The sequence below is a fragment of the Impatiens glandulifera genome, chromosome 1 (genome assembly GCF_907164915.1).
Source record: "Impatiens glandulifera chromosome 1, dImpGla2.1, whole genome shotgun sequence".
NCBI classification, from domain to species: Eukaryota; Viridiplantae; Streptophyta; class Magnoliopsida; order Ericales; family Balsaminaceae; genus Impatiens; species Impatiens glandulifera.
In genome coordinates, this window is record NC_061862.1 from 151,065,584 (window position 1) to 151,090,193 (window position 24,610).

The 24,610-nt window shown below is 28.7% G+C and overlaps 2 protein-coding genes, 1 long non-coding RNA gene and 1 pseudogene across 3 annotated transcripts; all 4 read right to left on the reverse strand.

Moving 5' to 3' along the window:
* Window positions 1-3,268: 3,268 nt before the first annotated feature.
* LOC124910991 lies at window positions 3,269-5,314 on the reverse strand (annotated as a pseudogene).
* A 2,466-nt stretch (window positions 5,315-7,780) lies between these two features.
* LOC124911007 (cytokinin riboside 5'-monophosphate phosphoribohydrolase LOG1-like) lies at window positions 7,781-8,448 on the reverse strand. The gene is made up of 3 exons (XM_047451532.1): window positions 8,435-8,448; window positions 8,225-8,369; window positions 7,781-8,150 (listed from the first exon to the last, which is right to left on the reverse strand). Exons 1-3 carry the CDS (start codon window positions 8,446-8,448, stop codon window positions 7,989-7,991), a joined length of 321 nt encoding a protein of 106 aa, XP_047307488.1. The 3' UTR covers window positions 7,781-7,988.
* A 6-nt stretch (window positions 8,449-8,454) lies between these two features.
* LOC124920146 lies at window positions 8,455-11,074 on the reverse strand. Its single transcript, XR_007097628.1, has 4 exons — window positions 10,722-11,074; window positions 10,385-10,480; window positions 9,662-10,294; window positions 8,455-8,527 (listed from the first exon to the last, which is right to left on the reverse strand). It is a non-coding gene; the product is annotated as an uncharacterized LOC124920146 (long non-coding RNA).
* A 10,017-nt stretch (window positions 11,075-21,091) lies between these two features.
* Window positions 21,092-23,777, reverse strand: LOC124920147 (pentatricopeptide repeat-containing protein At2g37230-like). The gene has a single exon (XM_047460563.1). The coding sequence runs from the start codon at window positions 23,651-23,653 to the stop codon at window positions 21,380-21,382; it is 2,274 nt and encodes a 757-aa protein (XP_047316519.1). The 5' UTR covers window positions 23,654-23,777; the 3' UTR covers window positions 21,092-21,379.
* Window positions 23,778-24,610: the final 833 nt, after the last annotated feature.

The following is a 24,610-nucleotide window of genomic DNA, read 5'->3' on the forward strand; positions in this document are numbered from 1 at the left end:
AAAGAAACAGTACTAAAATGCAAAATTAACTTCTATAAAGACTTATTCTAACATTAAAAAACATAAAGGGCTAATTTGATTTTATATATAAAAATAAAAAGGAAAATGAAGTTTTGCTAGATGGGTCCCATATTATGGGAATCTAATAGAGAGAAAAGGGTAATAATCGTCCAAACATATTATTATGTCGTGTATGTGTCGAGAGATAGGGGCAGAATAGTAATCAACAGTGACTTGTTCCATGCGCATTGCAAAAATGGAAACCACCCGAAAACGCCTTTGAACCGTATCCGACCCATGACAATCATCATTTATATGTTTTATTTTGTTTTTTTATTTTATTTTATTAACAATAAGTAAAGAAGAAGAATTACATAAATAATCAAATGAGTAAAAGAAAAAACACAAAAGAAAAACATAATAACATATTTCTTCACTTCCCTATAATTAAGATATCTCAAATGCAAATCCAAACAAATTGGATAATTTGTATTTTTGTGATATATATGAGTTTATTCCTTGAATGTCTAGCACCAACCTCTTTAAAGGGGGAGTTTGTGGTTAGGTTCAATTCAATTTTTAAAAATTGATATTTAGTTAAATCTATAACATAAATTATTTAAATGTTGGAATATAATGATGCATGAGTGAAATTATTTGAAGTAAATGTTTGGTTATCATGTTCTCTTGTTGAAAATGATATGGGTTTAGTTTTCAAATTTCAATAATTTTTTTTTTTTTGCATGCTTTTATGATATAATTTCAATTGTTTATCTAACTTCAATTAATAATGAATAATTGAAGAGTAATTAGGTAATTAAACATATTTGAAAACGATTTTACAAAATAAATTAAATCTTTAATTTTCAAAATAATCGACCGTCATGATTTGGCCGACAATTTTAAACTTGACACGAAAACAGAATCGAACACAAAAATATAATGTTAGGTTATGTATTTTGAGGTTCGGGTCAAAATTAGGTTGACCCGTTTAACCTGATTAAATAAACAGGTTAAAAATCGGGTCGACTTGAAATTACTCAGAGTAGATTCGTCAACTCGTTTACAATTTTTTTTATTTTCCTACTCATTACCGTCTTTTTGTATGCTTTTTTTAAATGAATGTATGATTAACTTTATTTTGTTTTGTATTGATGTCATTTTAATTTAGAAATAGAGATAGATAAATTAATTACGTCAGGTTAATCGAGTTGAGCTTGAGTGGTAGGTAAATCAAGTCATTGGTTTAAGTTAATTACAAATAAACAAATTAGGTTCATGAGGTTTAGACCTGAATTATTAAACAAATCAGTTCAAGTTTAATATCGCTCAATTGAATAACTTGCTATCCTATCCCGATCCCAATCCCAATCCCGCCAACCTGAACATGATCCGAGTTATCACCCCTAGTTATGATTTCACTTAAATTTAAGGCGTTGTAAGTGTAATCAAATTCGTGAATTTTGATCTTAATAACCACTTTTGTCACTTTAAATATATATATATATATATATATATATATATATATATATATATATATATTCTTAAAAAAAATGTGAATATTTAAAAATGAATCAGAGATATTTTATTAATTTAGATGGATAATGTATAGTAATAATTTTTAATCTTATGAAAAAAACAAATAAATAATTATATAGTGGATAAAATTGAGAACAAAGATAGAGATATATAGGTGGGGGTAATATATATAAAATCCAGAATTGGTGTTGTCACAAGTGTACTAGAAACACTCATTCTCAAAGAACAAACGTACATGAATTATCTATGAATAGACACATTACACTACTATATATAAACTTATCATGCTTTTCAAAGACAAATTAATTCAATTGTCCGGGGGCCCAACTTTTAATTATCTTGTTGTTGGTTGCTTTAATCTTGTCCCTTTTCTTCTCATTCTTCTTTTTTATTATTGACTAATGAGACTCGAAGTTGTTAATAAGTACGACAATTTATTCTCATTAATTAATCACACTCTTGTAAATTTATTTTTTCAAGTCGTGTTCATCTAACTATCTACTAATACGCATGCCTATCATTATTGTCTGTCTAGGGGTATATACGAATATTTGAATTTGTTATTATTTATTTTTTCGGAATATATGAATTTGATTTATTAATAGTATTATAGCTTGAAGATTGAGAAAAAAAATGTTATTCTAAAGATTTAGACGTAAAATTTTTAAAATTTACGTCAAAATCGTTGTTAATGGTAAGTTCTTAAAATCTTTAATTTACTTGAAATCGGAACGTAGGAGTTTAATTGAAAAAGATATTAATTATATATTTATTATTATTTATATATATAATTAAGTATATACTTAATCAATTTTAAAAATGTATATATTTAAATATAAAATTATAATAAGTAAATAAGACTATAATATATTTACAAAATGAATTATATTATTTATTTATTTGAATAAATACTAACTTTTTTTATTTATAAATATAAATTATTATTTTTTAATTAAAAATTGTATAAAATCATAAAATTGGAAATTATTTATAACCTAGTAAATAGTAAAATTTTATTATCGTAAACTTAAAATCGTAAAAATTTATCAATTTAAGAGTTTAATTAAAATTAGATTAGTTAACCTAATCTAAAATCGTAACATCATACCGTTTTAAAATTTCAATTGGACAATATGAGCACTTTCTTATTTTTGATTTATTTTTTCTAAATATTTTAGAGACAAATTTAACCTAGGATCCAAGGCCGGCCCATTGGATTAAAGAAGCCACAAATGAATCACGGATTTCTTGAGCTAACGGGCCCTCTTCTTTTAACCACATCTGATATTTGGCCCATATCACTCAACCATTGTATTTATTTTTTAAGTAGAAGACAATTATATGTAAAAGATATTTTATAGTATAGCTTGTTTGATGTTGGTTATTTGTGAATTTAATTGTTTTTTTATTTTATTGATTGAAAAGTAAGAGATTGAAAAAAAAGAATAAATATATTTTGATTGATGAATTCAAATTGAATTATTAAAAACTAAATATTATGTGATAAATTATTTTTTTATAAAAAAAAAACATGCTCTACAATTTTATTGTAAAACTATCCAATCACTCAAAATCATCTAAAAAGTAATTTATTTGATATTTATAAATAAATAATTTATTATTTAAATTTTTAAGTTTATATACTAGGAATAATTTTTAAAACTCTACCCATATGTCATATGTGTTTATTTAATTTACAATCATCCAAACAACAAAAAGTGCACTAATGAAAATGGAATGTTTAAGCTTTTATTGATATAGAACCTTAAAACAATCGAAGATTCTATGTACAAGCCTACCCCCGGCTTTACAAATAAACAATATCAATATGTCCCTTGCAAGATCCCATTAATTTCGAGTTTATAATTGAACAACGTAAATCCTCAATTTTGCAAGGATTTAAAGATCGTGTTTACAATTTGGATCGTTTGATATTGATAATGGGAGATCGATAATCTTTGTTAACAAAGTGGGAGGTCCGCCGGAGGAGGTAGAACCGATTCATCGTCTGATTTCCCATTTTCTACGACAAAAAGCCATCTTTAATCCCCACATTGTATGAAGTTCTAAATGACCAATGCATGAACCATACTCCTACATTCATTAAATATGTCACAATCATAATCCAACATTAATTATTAGTAAAACCTTATTAAAATATTCCATTTGTTCCTATCCTTCGATAAAAAGATTCATTCTCTTCATAAAAAAAAAATATTTACCTGGAGTGTCGGCTCTGAATCTTATAGCAGTCCACCCGCCAGTTGGAACTCCAACCGTAGTCCTTTCGGGAGGATCAACTAAATTAAACTTAGCCGGATCATTTGTTGGATCAAAGTTTCCAACGCCCGAACCAACCACGAAAAAATTGAACCCGTGAAGGTGAAAAGGATGAGATTCGACCGTTAGAAGGATTTGTATCTTGCAAAACAAGTTCAACATTAGAATTGAACCTCAATTTACTCACCTCGTCCCGAGTGATGTCCCTAGGTTCGGACGTAAGTGGTGCACCCGTATAGTTAAACGTTGTTGAGGCTTGTCGGGGAAATCAGTTCGAAAAACTCCCGCTATGTTAAAGTAATGTGATTGCAATAAGCCAATTTTCGGCATTACAAACGTCACGTTGTTTATCGAAGCCGTGAGTTGAGTTCCATTTTGGCAACTCGGGCAAGGATTAATCCCCAAACCATCGTGTAGAAGAGATGACGATTAATCGTGAGTGGTACATTTGCGGGAAATAAGGAGTATTAGGCTCTTGAGTTTTTGATTGTAGGTTAAAGCGAAGTTGGAATTGTTTTGAGCCGGAAGTTGAGGTAAACTAGGCAATACCGTGTTTGAGACACCTTTGTATTGTAGAATAGCGGTAGCGGTTTTATTATCAACTACAACGGTGCGTCCATGAAAGCCCTAGCTGCCATGAAGTAACGGTTCGGTTTTGGTCAGCTTTGACGAGACATTGGTGGTTTGACCGGGGCAATCAATATGGCATCGGTAGTGAAGGGTTTGGGGTAGACCGCGTCTATTTCTACCACGGTTAGGTTATGATTCGATATTGCGAAAAAATAGTTCATCATTGAGTGCAGCGTTGATAAATCCTCATAGGTACGTTTTTCCTTGCTCAACCCGAAGGCAAAAGTGTCTATCATAAAAGAATTATGTTAAATTAGTATAAAGTTTGTTAATTATATGGATTAAGAATAATTTGTTTGTAATTATATTCTTACGCTTTTCGGAACATGGAAAGAAGTGGGACCAGGTTTTCCGTTGATGGTGTGAGCGTCGGAGGTTGGCGGCGGCAAGCCAAGCTTGTTAGCCGTGTTAACAAGTGTCTCGACATCTTGATTCCACCATTCTCCTACAAATGCGATAAAAGGTAAAGCAATATGCGTTAAAAACAATTAAAGTGGAGTCGTATTAACTTTATTTATGTAATATTTCAAATTATTAAACAAAATCAACAACTATAGTCACCTATTATTTGTTAGTAGAAAATTATTGGTTTTTATATATAAAGCTCAATTTAGACTTGTAACATCAAATTCAAATAATTCAATATACCTAGGACAAGGGTAGTTTCGAGGTCGGGTGAGGGAAAGGAAAAGGAGTTGCGATTTTAGGCAGATACAATGGCGCCATAAACGGTAGCCCTTAGCCATAGAATATGTGCATGCCACCATAAAGTTCCTCTTTGACCCGTAATCGTAATATTATAAACATAGCTATGCCCATTCTTGATAGGACATTGAGTTATACGCCGGTCCATCTGCCCATCCATTTCGGAATTGTTTCAACCCGTGCCTATCAATAAAATAGATTATAAAAATCGCGCTAAACAATATTTAAAAAAATTTATAAATGGTACCAATGATGGATTATATTGTATGAGCATGATTTGTGACATTGATAAGAAGTTGATCTCCTTCTCTAGCATAAACAGTGGGTCCTGGAAATAACCCATTAACCGTGACAATAGGCTTAGCATGACACAACCTGCTCACGTTCTTCACTTGTATCTGCATGCATGCAAATAATTATATATACATAATTATAGATCAATTAGGTAAAATGTGTTAAAAAATGTATTATTACATCAAATTGGTATGTCTTTATTGCGGCGAAAGTTGGATGGTTGAGGAAGAGGATTATAATGGAGCAGGAAAGGATATATCCTTGTAGACATGTGTAGATGTAATTGGTCGCCATTGATGACTTAGGTTAGGGCTAAGGTAGAGAAAGCTAGAGATGATGAGGAAGATGATAGAAATGAAGAAATTAAAATGGGATTTTATAAGGTTGTTGTTAGGTTAAGGATTTTGGAGAAAACTTTGAAGCAAATACTGTTTATTGAAGGGAAGTTGAGACCATCCAAATAAGGTTTGTTACTATAGGACAGGTATAACCTTACCTTTGTTATTAAAGGAAACATAAATCAAATGGTCCACGGGCTAGTTTCATTCACCTTATAATTGACGGTCGTTCATTCACCTTATAATTGTTTAGGGTCTTTAATAGTATGGTCGTAATTTGTCATTATGTGCTACTATTTCCCTATAAAAAGAAAAAAAAAGAAAAAAACTTCATTTTATTCGAGAAATAGTCAATATGTTTGGTTTTGTTTATTTGTGTAAACATTTAAAATGAAATGTTGAAATAAGCAAAACTCGAATAGATACAATAAGTTATGGTCTTTTCTTTATTTCGTGTCCATAGTATTATGAAAATTCAATCGGTTTAAAAAAAAGTAAGCCAATTACAAATCAAATTGTAATATAATACGTTGTCAAAAATTTAATTGAAATAAAACAATCAGAAAAACAAACATAAAATATTAAATATATCATCAATAAAATACATACTTACTTAATATGGGTCCTCGATGCCCTGATCTTGTTTCGAAACTTTTCAATTGACGATAATAATTTTTTATGTTATCTTTAATATTGAGAATTAACTACTATAATATATATTCTTTATCTTAAAATTACTACACTATAAAATATTTTATGTTTAAAAGATTTGGATAAATAAAGGTTTAATATGTATATTTTTTTATAGGTTACATAGATCCTTTTATGATCATTTTAAACCGCGAATTAAAAAAAATGAAGGTTTGAATGGTTTTAAATTTAATCTAATGAAATGGGTTAATTTTAGAATTAATTATTGTAAGTTAAATAAGATAATATTTGAATTTTGAATGGACATAGAATTTGAGGAAATTGATGAAAATTGAAGGACCTGTTTGGTTAATTAGTAAAAGTAGTTGGTGAAATGCAGTTCTTGCAACGGTTAGAACGGCGACATTGTGTGCTAGCTTATTAGACCATACAGGCTGGTGCTCTCTCATGTAAACGACGTGCCTTATAATAAATATGGACTTTACTTTTAAGAACCCAATATTCAAAGTAATTGATTTTATCAGAAAAAATAGAGCTCAATTAGACTTTCTTGATCTTTATCGGAGCTTATATGTGACGTTGGTTAATTAATCAAACTGAAAATAGTTCAAGACTAACGAAGAATCAAGAAAAAAAAGTACCAAAAAACATATATTAAAGAGTACTCCAATAATATCGTAGAGGGTCCCAAAAAGGTGATGTAGTAGAGTTTTAAGTGAAATGAGGTTTTCATAACCACTTAGAAAAGTGGTGCCAACTATTATAAAACTATATTGAAGTAAAAATATATACTTTAGGATAATTTCTTCGATCTCATATGATCGCCTCAATATGTTCAGTGATAAAAGTCGGCTTAAAAGATCAAAATGTCACGAGTTCGATTTCATCTAAAAGTATTTGAGTATGCGAAGTGTTCATACTAGTTCTTCTTTAATACTAAAAAAAAAAATCTCGAATATATGACTTTTATAACATGACTTTATGAACTCTACCACAGAATTATGAATTAATTTTCTGTCTTAATAGGTTAATATTGAAAATGCAAATTAGAGGGGTTCTAGGCATAGAATCTTGATAACTAAATGGTCCCCTCTGATAATAAAAAGGAAGGCAAAAAGAGGCCCTCTTTAATTCATTTGTAACTACATTTGAGAAACCCTAGGGCCCTCCTTCCCTCAAAGATGTGTTGTTTCTTTGTCTGTTCATCCTCAAAGATGATAGAAACCTTAAACAGAAGCAAATGTTGCCTGTCTCCAACATTAGAACCAAACCAAGCAACACATTGGCCAATTTCAATTAGACTAATCATAAGATGAAACATTAAATAAATAAAAACAGAGACAGAACAAAAGGGGATTTGATATTTGATATGCAAGGATGATGATCATCTAATAGTAGTAGGTACTTACACATCAAAATGAAAAAAACCTAATAAGTTGGGGAAGAGGAACACAAAAACGCTTCAAATGCTCTGGTTTGTTCTGGTCTGGTTCTTTAGCAGCCAGTGAGTGATTTACAAAGAAGAATATCATCCCTCCCTCCATACCAAAATTATAAAATCATTTTTTTTCTATCTTTCAAAGTTAGTAGTAGTAGCAAGGCACCCAAAAGCCCATTTTCATCACCTAGATATGTCGAATTTCGATGAGTAGCCAAGCTGCTCATCTCCCAGTTCAACTTCGACGCAACTCCTTCATGACGAGGAACATATTCCTGAAACAACAAATTTTTCATTTTTACTTCTATTAATTGAAACATCAAGAAGATTTTAATTTATATATAACTACCTCCAGCTTCTTAACTAACTCCCTAGCTGTAGGAGCAGATACAATAATATGCCTTGCATTTGGACTGATGAATCCTTCTTCCACAGCTTTGTCTATGAATGACAACAGAGAGTTATAGTACCCATCCACATTCAGCAATCCAAACCTGTAACAAGAAGATCAAGCTCGAACTTTAATTTGGTAGTACTAATAATAATATATATAGATCACAAGAAGAAGAACATATATATTACAGGTTGTCATGTATGCCAAGCTGAGCCCAAGTTATCACTTCCAGTAGCTCTTCAAGTGTCCCATATCCACCTGCACATGTTATATCTATTAAATTCCATATGCACAATCACTTCACAAGGAAGGTTCTATATAAAAAATGAATGTATTAAGAAGAAAACAGAGGGTATTTTAGTAATTTGATTGATGAAAACATGGTAAGTTATTTGAGGATTATTCAAATAACCCAACAAGGCCTAACATTTCCATATCATTGTGGGTTCTTGTTAAGTGGAAAATAGAATAAGTATTGCATTCATGTTATAATGGCCATTTGTTTATTTACTTATGGAGGAGAGTACAAGGACAGTGGGGGAAGAAAGAGTATAACACATCAATTGGAGCAGGAAAATAAAGTGAAATGACCATTTAGCCCCCAAAGTGAAATACAATCATAAGGTATTTGGGTTTTTTATTACCAAATTGCCCTTTCAAATATAGTTTTACAAAAATTGATTGGTAATATCAAGTAAGAGACCATCAAACAAGGCCTAATTTGGAGGACAAAAAAGTTAGAAAGCATTTGGGAGCCAGACTCCTGTTTGGTTGCACAGTTTCTGCTACTAGACAAAAACACTTGAATATAAAGTATGTTTGGCAGTGTCTCATTCTCTTCCCTGGTTCTTTTAGCACTAATTGGCAGTAGTTGAAAATATTGTCATTGAGAGACCCAAACAAACAGGTCCTAAGTATTCAGTGAAGGATGTGATGGGTCAACAAACAAGGGTTTTGAAAACATGCCATCTAATCATGTGCTTTGGGGTCTGTGAGAGGAAAGTTCAGTCCAATCCAGGCAAAGGCAGAGGGATGTGTCTGTGATCATCATCATCATTTATAATTTAAAGCCAAACACAGGTGCTTTCACATATCACAGATGCTAAATGTAGTAAACTTGTCACAACTATTTCAAATTAATTATATACCTCTATTCTTCTTTTTATTCTTTATTTGTAATAATAATCATTGTAATAGTAGACAAGACAATTTAACTAAACAAATTATATAAATAAAATCATCTTTTGAGGACTTTTTATCAAAAAAAAAAAAAAAAGTGAAGAACAGCATGTCCATGCTTGTTAGGTAAAAGGGAAAACAAACAAAACAAAACAAAACATATAATTAGAACACAATAAGCCAAATGAAGTTATAACAAAGAAGAAAACTGACCCGGTAAAGCAATGAAAGCATCAGAATGCCTAGCCATCTCTGCTTTCCTTGATGCATAATCTGCAACTGCCTTCACTTCCCCTACTGTCTCACCATTAACTGCACCAAAATTTACACCAAACCCCAGTAAAATCTCTGAAGCTTTTTTGTTTTGTTTTGGATTAATAATAGTCTATATGCACTTGTTTCTTGTAACAGTGAAAGCAATGATGAGAGCCTGCCAAGATTCTGCAAATCCTTGAGCAAGGTGGAGAGAAAGAGCCAATTTATACTTCAATCCTATTCCAAAGTCGGAATAGAACAGTAAAAGGCAAAACAATGATCTGAAATCTTGAGAAAAAGGCCAAGGAAAAAGAAAAAGGACCAAGGGCCAAGGACAGGAAGGAGACTGCCCATAGCTGTCTCTTTGGGGATTTTGATTATTTAATAAAAAATCAAAAGAGAAAAAAGATGTGACCATATTTTGAACCCATATATGTATAAGAATAATAATGAATGAGATGTCAGCCATCAAAATATACTGCAGTAGTTCAGTGCTATGGATAAGGCACAACATTAATCATGTGTACAGATTATACATAATCAGATTAGAAGATGAAAACCTCTCTAGGCATCAGAGTCTTGGGAATCACTCTGCAGATAAAAGAAAGATCATTAACCATCTACTAATCAATAAATGATGGATAGTCCAAGAAGGTAAAAAAAAAACAAAAAAAAACTCACCCATAACATGACGACCACCATTATGAACTGCCTGAGAACTAAACCCATTAGACCTATGCTTCCACCTCCATAAACCAGATCAATGTTCCTTGAAACCTTCAAATGGGTTAAAAACAATGATTTAAATAAATAATAAAAAACCTCTTTTCAAGGAAGATATTGCTCTTTACAACAACCCTTTTTAGTTTTTGGGTTTCATTTATTATTGCAAAGTCTTAGCATGCAAAGTTTTAGCTTTTGTGAGGAACCCGTGACAGAGATATGATATGAGAAACAACCATTGTCCCCATTTTGAAGAGGGTATTTGTGAAAGAAGATGGGAAGGAGAAATAAATACCAATTCCATTCCTAGCTCAACGGCAGCATCTTGGTAGCTGCTTTTCTTCCCCTGGCTACTACCCACAGAAGACACAAATTCTCTTGAACCTGGACTGTATAACTTCAGTTTCTCTCTCCATTTTGAATCTCTTTGGGGACAGGGAAGAGGGGTATTTGTCTGTCTGTTGTTGTTGTTTATTTGATGATATCCCTTATTATGAAATGAAATGAAATCAGAAATGGATTGAGGGGATAAAAGTGAAGAAAGGAAGGAAGAATCAGACTTCTTTGCTCTTCTCTAATAGGGACCCTGAACTGTGACCCCTTTCTTCTTCTCCTCCTCTTTCTTATATGTAGATGGCTCTCTCTCTTCTCTCTCTCTAAATAGGAATCCCAAGGAATTTAATTTATTATATTCTTTCTTTTTCTTCTTTAGAACTGTTTGATATTGGAGATTTTTATAGTTAAAAAAAGAAAAAAAAAGAAAAAAAAAAGACAATATTTGATTAAAAAATGTGGGTTATTTCACTTTTTTTTAAATAATTATTAAAATGTTTTTTATATTAAAATTTAATTAAAAATAGATAAATATTTTTGTATTTTAAAATATGAAACAAGTTTTGATTATAGTTAGAATAATATTAATATTTGGCTTTTAAAACATTTTTATTTAAAATATAACTATTATTTTATTTATTAAAATATATAATTATCTTTTATTAAATTTAAAAAATATATATAATATAATGGTGATTTGGTATATTAATCTAAATCAATAAGTTCTAAAAAGAAGATAAAACTTAAAAAAATATATCCTTAAAAGGGAAATCTTAAAATTTATGTATTAATTAGAAAATTTTTTATTTAAGAGAACTAGCATGACACTCTATCGTTATGGTACTCACTTCTCCGCTTAAACTTAAAGCACCTCAGATAAGATAAAATTAAGATAGTTATTTTTTATAAAAATTGTATTTGATAAAAGAATAGTTTTTTATATTTGAACTAGATAAATTATTATAATATTATTTTATATTTAAAATTTATAAAAATAAAATAAATATATTTAATTAATAAATTAATTATTCAATAACTAAACATATGACATGAGATAATTGAATTTAAATAATAAAAAATAAATCAAATTAACTCAGATATTTCTTATGCAATATAAGTTTATTATAATAAATCCAAATTATTTGAATACTGTTAATTAGGTTAATTTTGATAAAGATAAGTATTTAAAAAAAAATAAAAAAAATATTAATGTATAATAATAAATTTTATTTTATTTTATTTAAATAGAGAATATTTAATTATTTTGATTAATAAATTCAGTTATGTAATTAATGAGAGAGGATGAAATAATGTTAGATTATTATTAAAATTTTATAAATAATAAAATTAATCATTTTAATTTTAATAAAAATTTGTTGAATTCTTTTTAAAACGTATAAAATTAGAATGGAAGTTATTAATATGAGATTAAGTTTTTTATATTAAAAAGTTGATAATAAATTATTATAAATTAATTAATTAAAAAAATCAAAATAAAAAATAAGGCCCCTAGTCTATGGAAGAATATAGTATATACTCCTTATCCTTTACTCTCTCTCTACACATTCATTATATTCATTCCTCTTCATAAGTGTACCACTCAAATTGTGTGAATTTTTGTGGATCGTTGTCACGTGACTCTCCCTTTAGCCTACACGTGCCTACCATATTATTACAACTCTTAAATATAACATATATTGTACAAATTTTTGTATATGTCAAGAAATTTAAACATTTAAATAAGAGTAATAATATATGCATTAACATATATTCCCAATTGTTTTAGACATTTTACTTTTAAACTAAATTAAATATATATTTTTAAAATTCAAACCTATTTATTTATATCATTCAACTTATTAAAAACAAAAATAACTAATTTAATTTTAAAAAAATTACATAGTTGCCTCCTAACTCTATGGGCTAACACTACTAGCCACTAAAAACTTGTTTGATATATATATATTTTAATTTTGATGGGTTTGTTAGAAAAATATAGTTTGACAAAATTAATAAATTTAATTAATAAAATAATATTTACCTTATATAAAAATTGAAAGAAAAAAAATTAAAGAAAATCTAAATAAAACTAAAGCACTTATATCAAGATCTTGTTGATCTTGATTTTTTAACTTTTTTTAGGATTTTTAAGAAAATTTTGTTTGATAAAATGGTAGATTATTTAGACTTTTACTTAGTTTAATTATTAAAATATTTATATATAAAATTAACAAAAATAAAGTAACATTTTTTAGTTTATGAAATTAATAATTTAATGGTTAAAATAATACTAATATAAAACTGAAAAAATTTATAAAAAAACAAATCTTAAAAAATAATAGCTCAATATTTTGTAATCTAGTCAACAATTTAATAAAACATATATTTTTTATCTCCTTTATATATTAAAAAACGTTTCATTTATTTCATCATAATTTCGATACAAAATATAAATATAATAATTTTTAAAATAATATATATATATATATATATATATATATATATATATATATATATATATATAAAATAAAGATAACTTTAATACAAGAGCTCTCCATAATTATAAAAAAAAAATTTATAAATCATTAATTTTCATTCATATATATAAATAATTAGTAGATATAAAAAATTAAATATATATATATATATAATAGAATATATAATATATTGTAACACCGAAAAAATACTTACATATATAATTGTATTTTAAAATATAATTAGAAAAAAAAAAAATTATAATTATAGGATAGATAAATTAATGATTGAAGAGATATTTGATGATTATGGAGAACACAGGTACTAAATTTCCAAAATTTTACATTAAACGTTATATTATATATAATGTTATATTATATTATATATAACTTGTAAAATTTTGAAGGTTTAATACACCTTCTCTATAATCATTTAATACACTTGGAATTTTAATATTAGAATTTCATAATTATCGAATATCACTTTAAATCATTAAAGTATTTTTTTTATGATTATAATTATAATTATAATTAATTTTTTTTCTTAACTATATTTAAAAATACAATATTATATATATATATATTAAATATATTCTACCTATATATATATTATATACTCTCTCTCAATTATATATATTCTCTTTTATTATATTCTCTTTTATTATTAATTTGATAAGAATATAATTAATCTTATTAATAATTATTTTATATAAATAATAACACTATAATATATAAAGTTGTTATAAAATGTATATATACTTATAAAGTCAATAATAATAATTAATTATTAATTTCTCATTATCATTTTTTTCTTCTATACAGTAATTTTCTATATAAATAATAATACTATAATATATATATATATAATTAATTGTATAAATTTCCTTATAATAATAATAATAATAATAAGAGAAGAAAATAACGTGATAGAATTTGAATAAAAAAATAATGTGGCATAATTTATTATCTGAAAAAATAATTTTTTTTATTCTCTCTTTCTTATTTTTCAAACAAAATGGTTGATGTCACTCTATTTTTTCTTCTTTCTCAAATTCTCATCCCTTACACTAATTTTTTTAAAAAAAATCTTAAATCATTAATTTCTTTCACCTATATTTATAATTAATATATATTTTCTTATTAATAAATTTTATATATAAATAATAAGACTGTAATATATATATATTACATATAAAGTTTTTATAAATTTATATATCCTCATCAAGTCAATAATAATAATTAATTTATTTTTTATAAATCATTAATTTATTTCTTCTATGATTATAATTAATTTCTATTTTCCTAATTATATTTATAAATACAATACTATATATATATATATATATATTATATATATTATATTATATTATATTATATTATATTATATTATATTATATTATATATATATATATATATAATTTATATATATATATATAATTTATATATATATATAAATTATATTTATATATATAATTTTTAACCTTCATATATAATAAAAGAATATATCTATTATCCTAATTAATAAAATATCTAATTTATTTTCTCTATATTATACAAATAAATATATCTCTACCATAAATATATTTTATCATTAATTTTATAAAACAAAATATATTCTTGAAGATAAAAAATAAAATTATAGTCATTAGAGAATATAATAATAATATATATATAATCAGCCTAATAAATAATAGTACAAGAATTAATAAATTTTAAAAATTAAAATAAAAAATAGTTTTTTTTAAAAGTATGAGATATTCATTAGTGCAAAATTTAATAAATTTATAAATTAAATTAAAATATACTAAAATAATAAATATTTATTATATATATATATTTTTTAAATTATTAGTCATATAAATTATATCTTTTTTCTATTTTTTTATTTTATTTTCTCTTTACAAATATATATAATATTCTAACCATTTACCATTCCTAACTCTCTAATTATATATATATATATATATATAATCAACATATACAAAATTAATTTATTTAAAAATTAATTTAAAATATACTAAAATAATAAATATTTATAATATATATAGAGAATAAAATTTTTAATTATTAATCATATAAATTATATATATAAACAAAATTATAATTATAAATCAACAATCTTAAATGTAGTTAAAATATATTAGTAGATGAGTTGTTTGATTAAAATTAATGTAAGACAATGAGATGAAATATCGATTTGGTGGATTGGTAGGCCAAAGTGGATAGTCGGTACGAAATGGGTTAATTTGACCGAAGTAAAATGGAAGGTCACGAGATTAAAAATATTGATTTCGATAGTATTGGTGGGTCAAAATGAGAATTAAATTTTCTTTTGATAATGTTAGAGATGATCGTAAAATTTGTTTGTTTATTATTCTCTTCTCTATCCATATCCATGAGAATTTACGACAATTAATATAACAAAATTTACATTTCAAAAAATACCAAAATTTATTTCTTCTAAATAAGTTAGTACAATCACAAAATAATAACTTCCAACTTGAATTTAAAGTTTTTTTATACCAATCAAACATGATACTTTTATTCTTTTAAAAAAAAATATATTTTTTTAGTGAATTACTTGTAACATTTTTATTCATTAGTTAATATATAATATATAATGTAAAGAATGGAATTGAAGAACTTAGACATCTAACAAATTTAGAATGTTGTTAATTATACATACTCAAAACAAAGTTTCCAATATTTATAAATATAAAATAGTTACAAAATTTATTTTTAACAATTTACTTGTTTTCCTTAATGTACTAATTAACCTAGATAACAAAACTTAAATATTACTAGAGTGTTTAAAACTCGAACCTTATAATATCAGTTTTGGATAGAAATTGACGCAACAACACCAATAAAAACATCTAACCAAAATCAATAAATGATACCAAGTAATATTCATGATTTGTAAAATAGGTTGTATAGGGAATAAAATGAGAAAGGAACATGTGGGCATTGAGGATGAGAATTGGTAGACACTCATCACTCACTAAACACAAACACACATGAATAGGATAGAAGTTTGTTGTATGAAGAGGAAACATCATTTTTTTTTTATTCCACGCTCTCCCCCATTCCCTTTCTCCCATGTCCCCAAATTCTCTCCCATTTCTCCAAAGCATGTTGTCCCACCCTTTTCTATATTAATTTTTCAAAAAAACTAAAAAAATACTAAACCCATCACGAGGTAGTTCAAGTAAAAATTGGGTTCAATGTTACTTAATAGATCAAAAAGTTACAAATTCGATCCATACTTTAAACCCTAATTAAGTGATTAAACTCGAATCCAAACAAAACTAAACAATATTGTCAGTACAATTATGGGTTTTCTATTTCTTACAATATTTTATATATAATATGGGTTAGCTGTTTTTAGTTCCCAAGATTGCAGGAATGAACTCATTCCTTAGAAACTATAATTAAATAAGGTTTTAAGACAAATTAAACCAAACATTCTCAATCCCCAAACAGTGCCTTTTATCTCTTGACCCAATCAAAGAAGACTGTAAGTTATTGAAAATGTAATAATTAGGCCCACCATAGAGTAATTAACAAGGGGATTAAGGTTAAGCATGTACTTTGGGTTGTATGCTATCTATGTATCCTATTGCATGCGCAATTTATATTTATAATATTTTTTGTCTTTAGTTTCTTAGTAGGGATGACTAGCTAGTTAGTGAGCACCACATTTGACTAATACATACACTAGGTTTCATGGATTATATAAATAATGGAAAATTATAAGCATGCCATATTGCCATTAACTTACAAATATTTTATATAATATTAAATCACTACAACATTTTTTCATTTTCTTATATTTAATATCATAGTAACCCAATACTAAGAGAACAAAGTATGGAGTTTAATGCATACTAACCACTTAAGTTGAAACGAAGGATCATGACAATTTCGTATTAACTTTTAAATTTAGACGTAAATTTATAAACGATTTAACAATTATGGGTTCCAAATGAACCCTAATAATTCTTAACCAACCATTCATTCACCACTTACTTTCCAATACCATCTCCATTCCCCACCTTCATCTGTTTCTTTTTAGCTTTTACTTCATTTTTACTCTGCAGTAAAATTTTGGGGTAAAGTATATCAATTCTAATATATAAATTGCAATCTTGTGGGATATCTTTATGATAATGAGTTATGGTAATAAAAAAAAAATAGGAATTAATGAATTCATTATGAAGCAAACTAGAAAATGTGAGTTAGTATGTGGTGGCCACTTATGTAATGTAAACAGTCAGATGGCACTTATAGAATGAATTACAGTTTAAAAATTATAAATTTTGCTGACGTGGCAGCTAAAGATAGGTGGCTGTAAAATTATAGGTTATGAAGACAAGAACAAAAAAGAAACAGTAAAAACAAGACAACATTGAAGAAGAAGAGGAAAAAAGAAAAAAGGTTAATCACTTTCAGAAAATGCAATATATATTATCATAAGAGTGCAGCAACTTTGTGGTAAAGGTTGGGACAGTGTCCAGTGCCTTTTTTGTCCAGTTTGTCAAAAATGGCTTAAACACCCTTGGGTGACACTTGGCCCCAGGGGGCATATACCCTCCCATACTATTTCTCTCTCACACACTGTGACTGACCTTTCTTAGGGTTCCACCATGTAATCTTGCCCCTAACAGTGTCTGTCCTAGAAAAAAAATCATGTTTTTCAAAATATTTGAACCTTTCTTCTTATTTATTGTCATCTTGATGGTCTCAGAAAGTTGGAACATTTAAAATCACCATACTATATATAATAAATTCAGAAAGGTGGCAGAATTCACATTTAAAATGAACAAATATATATATATATATATATATATATATATATATATATATATATATAAATTCATCTATATCTAATCTCAATTAAGCTAGCTTGTTGGTTTAGCCCTGTGCAACTGGTCCTTATATCTTTCCTCTACATGAATGAAAAACACATGTATGTAATAATAAACACATAAAACAGTGGCAAAAGATGGTCCCAAAGGGATCTTTAAGTCAATTGGCAGAGAGTGAATAGAATTTTGTGGATACAAATATAGTGATTGATGCTTAGCTATAGCAGATGATATAGGACAATACCAAACATGTGATACCAAATGATGCAAAGATAAAAACATGAAATGACATTTGGAGAAAAAAAAAAGATATTGTGATGTGTGACGGTGAAGGCACTAATACAAATTCAGCTTAGAAGAGGATATCTTGTTATAAGACAGAGCAAACAAATGCTATAATGAAGAGCAGTGAAAATTTAAGCCTAAAAAAAATATGACTGGAATGAATACTAATGAAAATGGCATGTGAGTGTAAAAGCATAAGGGTGATTGGAGACTTTTAATCATCTTCTTTCTACCTAGCATGGAGTTATGAACTAGCTTTTTGGCTTAGATTAAGGGGAACAGGAACTTTCTTGGGTCTGCCGCATCCTATCCTCTATGAATGTTAATATGTTGTATTCATCACTTGTGTCTTCTCTACTTAGAACAGTATTGATCCAATTCAAGATGTAATTTTTCAAATTCACTCAAATTAAAGTGATGACCTGTTTGTCATAGATAGGGAGTTCAATGATTTAGTTTTATTCTCTCTTTTGTGCTGTTGGTCAAAGTCATGATTCCACTACTTTGTAGGACTCTAAATTCTAGCCAGACAACCAACTCCCTCCATTACTTCTCTAGAATTCATAGTCATGAATACCAGACCATTTTTGGCTGTTTTTAATTACCTCCAAGAATACTAACAATATAAAAAAGGGAGGAGAATGAAGAGGCCCAACAGTTGCAGGGCATGGGGAGTGTTCACGGAGATCTAGGCCAAATAACTACATATTTTATTGTCATTCACCAAGTAACTATAATTTATTTATAACCATGAGCTGCATAGAATAGTTAATTAAGTCTTGTGAGGTACACAAACACCTATTTCAAAACACTAATTGTTTTTGTATTTGTTTCTTTCTTCTTAAAAAAAAGAGACTGAAGGGAAATATATGTAATGAAAACAGAGTATATGTTAGCAATAGAAATATGCAATGAAAAGATATTTTTTTCAAGAAGAAAGGATTGATGATTGGAGGCTTTGCTTGGATTCGGGTCATTTAAATAGCACATGAGATTATTTAAATAAACTTGTTCATTGGGTTATTTGGGTAAAAAGTACTAATATATATAACAAAAGGATAATTTTTTTAGAAAGAGATGGAGGGTATTTGTTTGTTGATTCAAATAACCCAATCATAACAAGGCTATTTGGATAAAATGACTAAAATGTCCTTATTATTTAATATTTTATTAAAAATAAAGTAAGGGTAATTTGATATTTTGGTAAATGATTTGATTAATGAAATTATTATAATGGGATATGGTGTTACTTCATCAAACAAGGCCTATTTTTATTTTAAATGGGACATTAATGTACACCAATATCCCACCAACTGATCTATTTGGGATGTATTCCAACATGACATGAAATATTTGTTGGAAACATTTTCAGTTGCCATTAAGAAGAAGGGGAGAAAGAAACGTTTCATTCCTAAGAAAATCATACATGTTTTTAGGCCTTGTTCGAATTTGAGTTATTTAAATAATCTTGTTTGGTATGTGGTTATTAAAAATTTGATTATAGGTGAAAACCTTTTAATGAAAAAATATTTTTTTTAAAAAGAAATAATTAAGGATATTTTGGTTGATAAATTGATTGATGAAGAGATATGTGAGATATTTAAATAACCCTTACAAACAAGGCCTTATTGATGTGGTTGTCTATTTGGGTAATTTTCTTCTTTTCTGTAAGCATGCAGAAAGTGAGAAAAAATTACCTTAGTATAATAGGAAGCTTTGTGTATCTAATTTGAATGAAGTCAAAGCGCATGCTTTGTCAAAATGACCTTAAAACTGAATAAGGACAAAAAGTGAATTCATAAGACTCAATTCCATAGCACAAAAACGACATGATTTGCTCTAACAGTATATTTTTACCAAATTGATTCCAGTGCTTTAATGGGATAATAAATATTCTAATCTTGATCCCTTTATCTTCAAGTCAAAGATTAGTTAAAAAGATGAGATTGTTCTTAAAGAATCATTCATACTTTTCATTTATTTAACATAACCCACCACTTACAAGTTGCAAACACAAACTTTAACCCAACCAAAAAGAAGATTTTGAACCAAGGTCTTGAAATGTCACCAACTTTACTGCAGATTCATCATTTGTCAATGATGATGCAAGCAGTTGTGAACTTTTCTTGGTCAAAATATTTCAAAACCATTTATTCTTGCACTTTAACTTGTTTTTTAATCAAGGAACCGCTATCAGAGCATATGGTATGTACAAAGAGAATGGAACATCTCACTTTTCATTCAAAAATAGCAGTAACTGATAACTAATTAAGGAAGGAATATCAAACCAACCAAAAAGCTAAAGCAAACAATAAAAGCATAAGAGAGAGATGAAACTTTACCTTGTACAAGTCACATGGTATATACGATGAAGATGTTAGACTTAGTTTCTGTCGCTTGATTCCTTTGATCAGGGAAGAATCAGAGTGATTTAAGGAAGACTTTGGTTGTTTGCAGTTGATGCCTGTGAAAAAAGCAACCAAAAGTAAAAGTTCCTTGAAAACTAACAAAAATAGAACATCGATACTAAAGCCTGGTAAATCTTTTCTCTATCTCTTTCAGGAGTAAGACTGTAGTAATTAACCCAAACTTTGTATTTAACATTGTAGCAGAGCATTATAGAACACAAGTGTCTAGATCATTCTGGATATGATCTAGTACAAAGGAAAGTCATTCAATCAAAAACAGTTAATTTGCACCATAAATTCCACAATGAGAACTTAGACAGCAAATTGTAAGTAATTGAATCAGTTAAATAACTGTTTTACAAGTCAAAGAACAGTCTACCAACAAAGAAATGAATACATAGATCTGGACCTTTGAACCCAAGCGCTTTAAGGACCTGGGCCCAAAGGTAATTTCATGCATATCAGTATAACATTACACTGAATTCCTCTATATTATTCTGCTGAAAAATAGAAGCCTCAAAACTGGCATCCTATGTAGTGTTTCATGTTTAGAGGAAAAAAGTTAACGAAAAATAACAAGATTTACTATGCCACAGACGTTTTCTTTCGGCCTTTCCTGCTCCCAGTAGCCTTATCTTTTCCCACGAGCATTCTAGAGAGTACATCTGCCTGTTCTATATTCCCTTCCTCATTGAGGATTTTGATAAGACCTTCACAGCTACTCAGATCAGTAACTCCTCCTCTTTTCTCCATTATTTTACATAAAATCGAGAATGCATTAAGGGTTTTCCCAGCAGTTAAAAGCACATCCAGCACTTTATCGTAACTTGAGAAGTCAACACTCCATTCCTTCTCTAAAGCAAAATCCAATAGTTTAAGGGCAGTTATCGCTTTCCCTTTCTCGCAAAGAACAGACAAAAGACTATCAATATTGGGCGTGTATCCATTTTGCATAACTAGGTCAACTTGTCCAATTGCTTCCTCAACATGACCCCTCATGAGAAGGGCTTCCAAGATTGATTCAACCATATCCATATTCTCCTTCACCCCTTTCTCTAGCATAATCTTCATTACCCTGCTTGCAGTTTGCACTCGTCCATCTTCAAACAAACTGCTCATAACCGATCTATAAACAGACGGATCTGGGAGATGCCCTTGTTCAATCATGCTTTCCAAAACGGTTTTGGCATCGGAAGGCTCTCCTTTCTTCAAGTAGCTTTCAATCACCAACTTGTATGCGTTGTCTTCCGAAGGAACCTCTTTTTGGATCATGATCTTCAGAATATCGAAAGCTGAATCAGGAGCCCCTTCGGCTGAATACCCACAGATGAGATTATTGAATGCAGTTGGATCCTTAACGCCTTTCTTAATCAATTGTCTGAAAAATACTTCAGCTTTTGATGTCTGACCATTGTTGCAAAGATACCAGATTACTGGATTATATGCACTAGGCTCCATCTCCAATTTGCTCTGCGGACACTGAACGATTTCCTTCTCCACAACCTTATCCAATAATTTAACAGCCTGATCATAAGCACCAGTCTTGCAGAAATTATCAATTAGGATACCATAATGACCAGCTTCTGTTGGAACACTCAAACTAATCATGGATTCAAGAACATCCATAGCTGAATCCAAATCACCAGCCTTGCACTGAGCAGAAATCACTCTCATGAAGATTGAATTGTCCTTTGGAGCTATAGAATTGTTAATCATCTCCTTCATAACATTATTAGCTTCAAGCAACTTTTCTGAATCACAGAGGCCAGGCAATATAGAAGAATAGGTAAAAGCATTAGGTTTAATACCAGAGGATTTCATCTCCTCAAACAGTTTTAAAGCGTCGTCAATTTGCCCAACTGAAACATACCCTTTAATCATAGACGTATAGGTTATCACGTTAGGAGCAATATTTCTTCCCTTCATTTCCACAAAGATCTTCTCTGCCTCGTCCATCTTCTTAAACTGATAGCGACCGTTGATCATGGTGTTGTATGTAACCACATTAGGAGACATTCCCTTGGTTTTCATTTCTTCATAAAATTTATTAGCCGTGTCTTCCTTAAGTGAAAGAAAAGAACCCCGAATCATCAGATTGTAGGTATCAAGATTTGGAACTATCCCTTCACTAACCATCTTTTCAAAGTACCTATTACGCATAGTGTGTTTCCATTGTCTCATAAACACCTTGAGCAAAACGTTATACGACTTAATCGTCCTCTCAACTCCTAATTCTTCCATTTTAAGGAAAAGATTTACACTCTCCTTCACATTCCCAACATTTCCGTAACTCTCAATCAACATTCCAAACATATCCTCATCCCACTCCAAACCCTTATTCGGCATATCAAACAAAATACTCTGAGCATGATCAAGCTTCCTTGCTCGCCCAAGAATTTCCATAACTTTACGGTGGTTTTCTTTATCATGTCGGATCAAACCAGCCTGTTCAGACCAACGGAAGAACTGGAGTCCATGGTCCGCATTTCGAGTGGAATGTAAAACATTATTAACCAGAGAATGATCAAATTCAGGCACTAAATTTCTAATGGATTTCTGCAAACGAGTAGTCCATGGCCTACTATTCATCATCCTACAAATAAGATCCTCTATTTTTTCTGGGTTTCGTTGCTTACCTCCTCGGATCGTCCGAATCGCCGTATCCTCCTCCGGCAAGGGAGAAACAGGTGATTCTGCATCTGGAAGTTGCGAGACTGGATGAACAGGGCTCTCAACTGAAGTGTCTGAGGAAGCAGGTGAAGAGAAAAGTTTGATGGACTGAAGAGAAGATGGAATTGAATCCTTGGTATTGAATCTGAGCTTCAAATTAGAAGTCTTTGATGCAGAAATGTAGGCCATTGTTGAATGAGCATGAATTGAAGGAGATAGAATTAAAGAAATGTGAAATAGCTTACGAAGAAGATCACGCGCATTGATAGTTCTCAATGGAACTCTTCACACAGGTTACAGTCTCGCGGAGGCGAAGCAAATGGTGGGTAAGTAGGGTTTAAGCGTTGAGAAACGGTATCTGTATTATCTCCAGATGACGCCACGTATTAAGCCTGTATGAGTAGTAACCTGCTCTCAATTGCAGCAAATCATTACCCAATTCAAATTTTTTTTTGGCAAATATGTCTGTCCCGGGACTTGCTTAAAGGTTATAAATACACCCTTGAAAATTAATTTCTACAAATACACCCTCAAACAATTTTTATTGTTAAAGGTGCACCACTATGAATTAGCTAGCGGTAAGCATGGGCTAGGCCAGACTATACTTTCCATTTTAAAATAACCCAAACAAAATTAATTTTTAAGTTATGTCTTCTCAATAATTACATTACTTATTTCATTAACTAAAATATTAAAATATTTTTTATTTCAAATTATTATTTTTTATTTTATTTATATATTAATATAAAAATAATCATCACTTAACGATCATTATTTTTTTTCTAACTTTAAGTTTTTAAAAAAACTTCAATCCGAACAAGGTTGATGATTTATGCCACACAAAAATAATTAGTAAATTTAATGTCAAAAATATTTTTTTAAAATTTATTATTTATAAAATTTTAATCATTTACAAATAAAAAAATTATTTATACAAAGTGAAATTAGTTTATAAATTTAAATATTTGTTAAATTAGATAGAAAAAAAAAATATTTGTCTAAAAAACAAATAGGGATTGTTCTCTTTGAGTTTTTTTAAAAACCCAACCCAAATCAATTTTCCAATCAATCACTTCTCAACAATCATATCACTCATTTCATTAATCAAAATATCAAAATACCCTCTATTTTAAATTATTATTTATT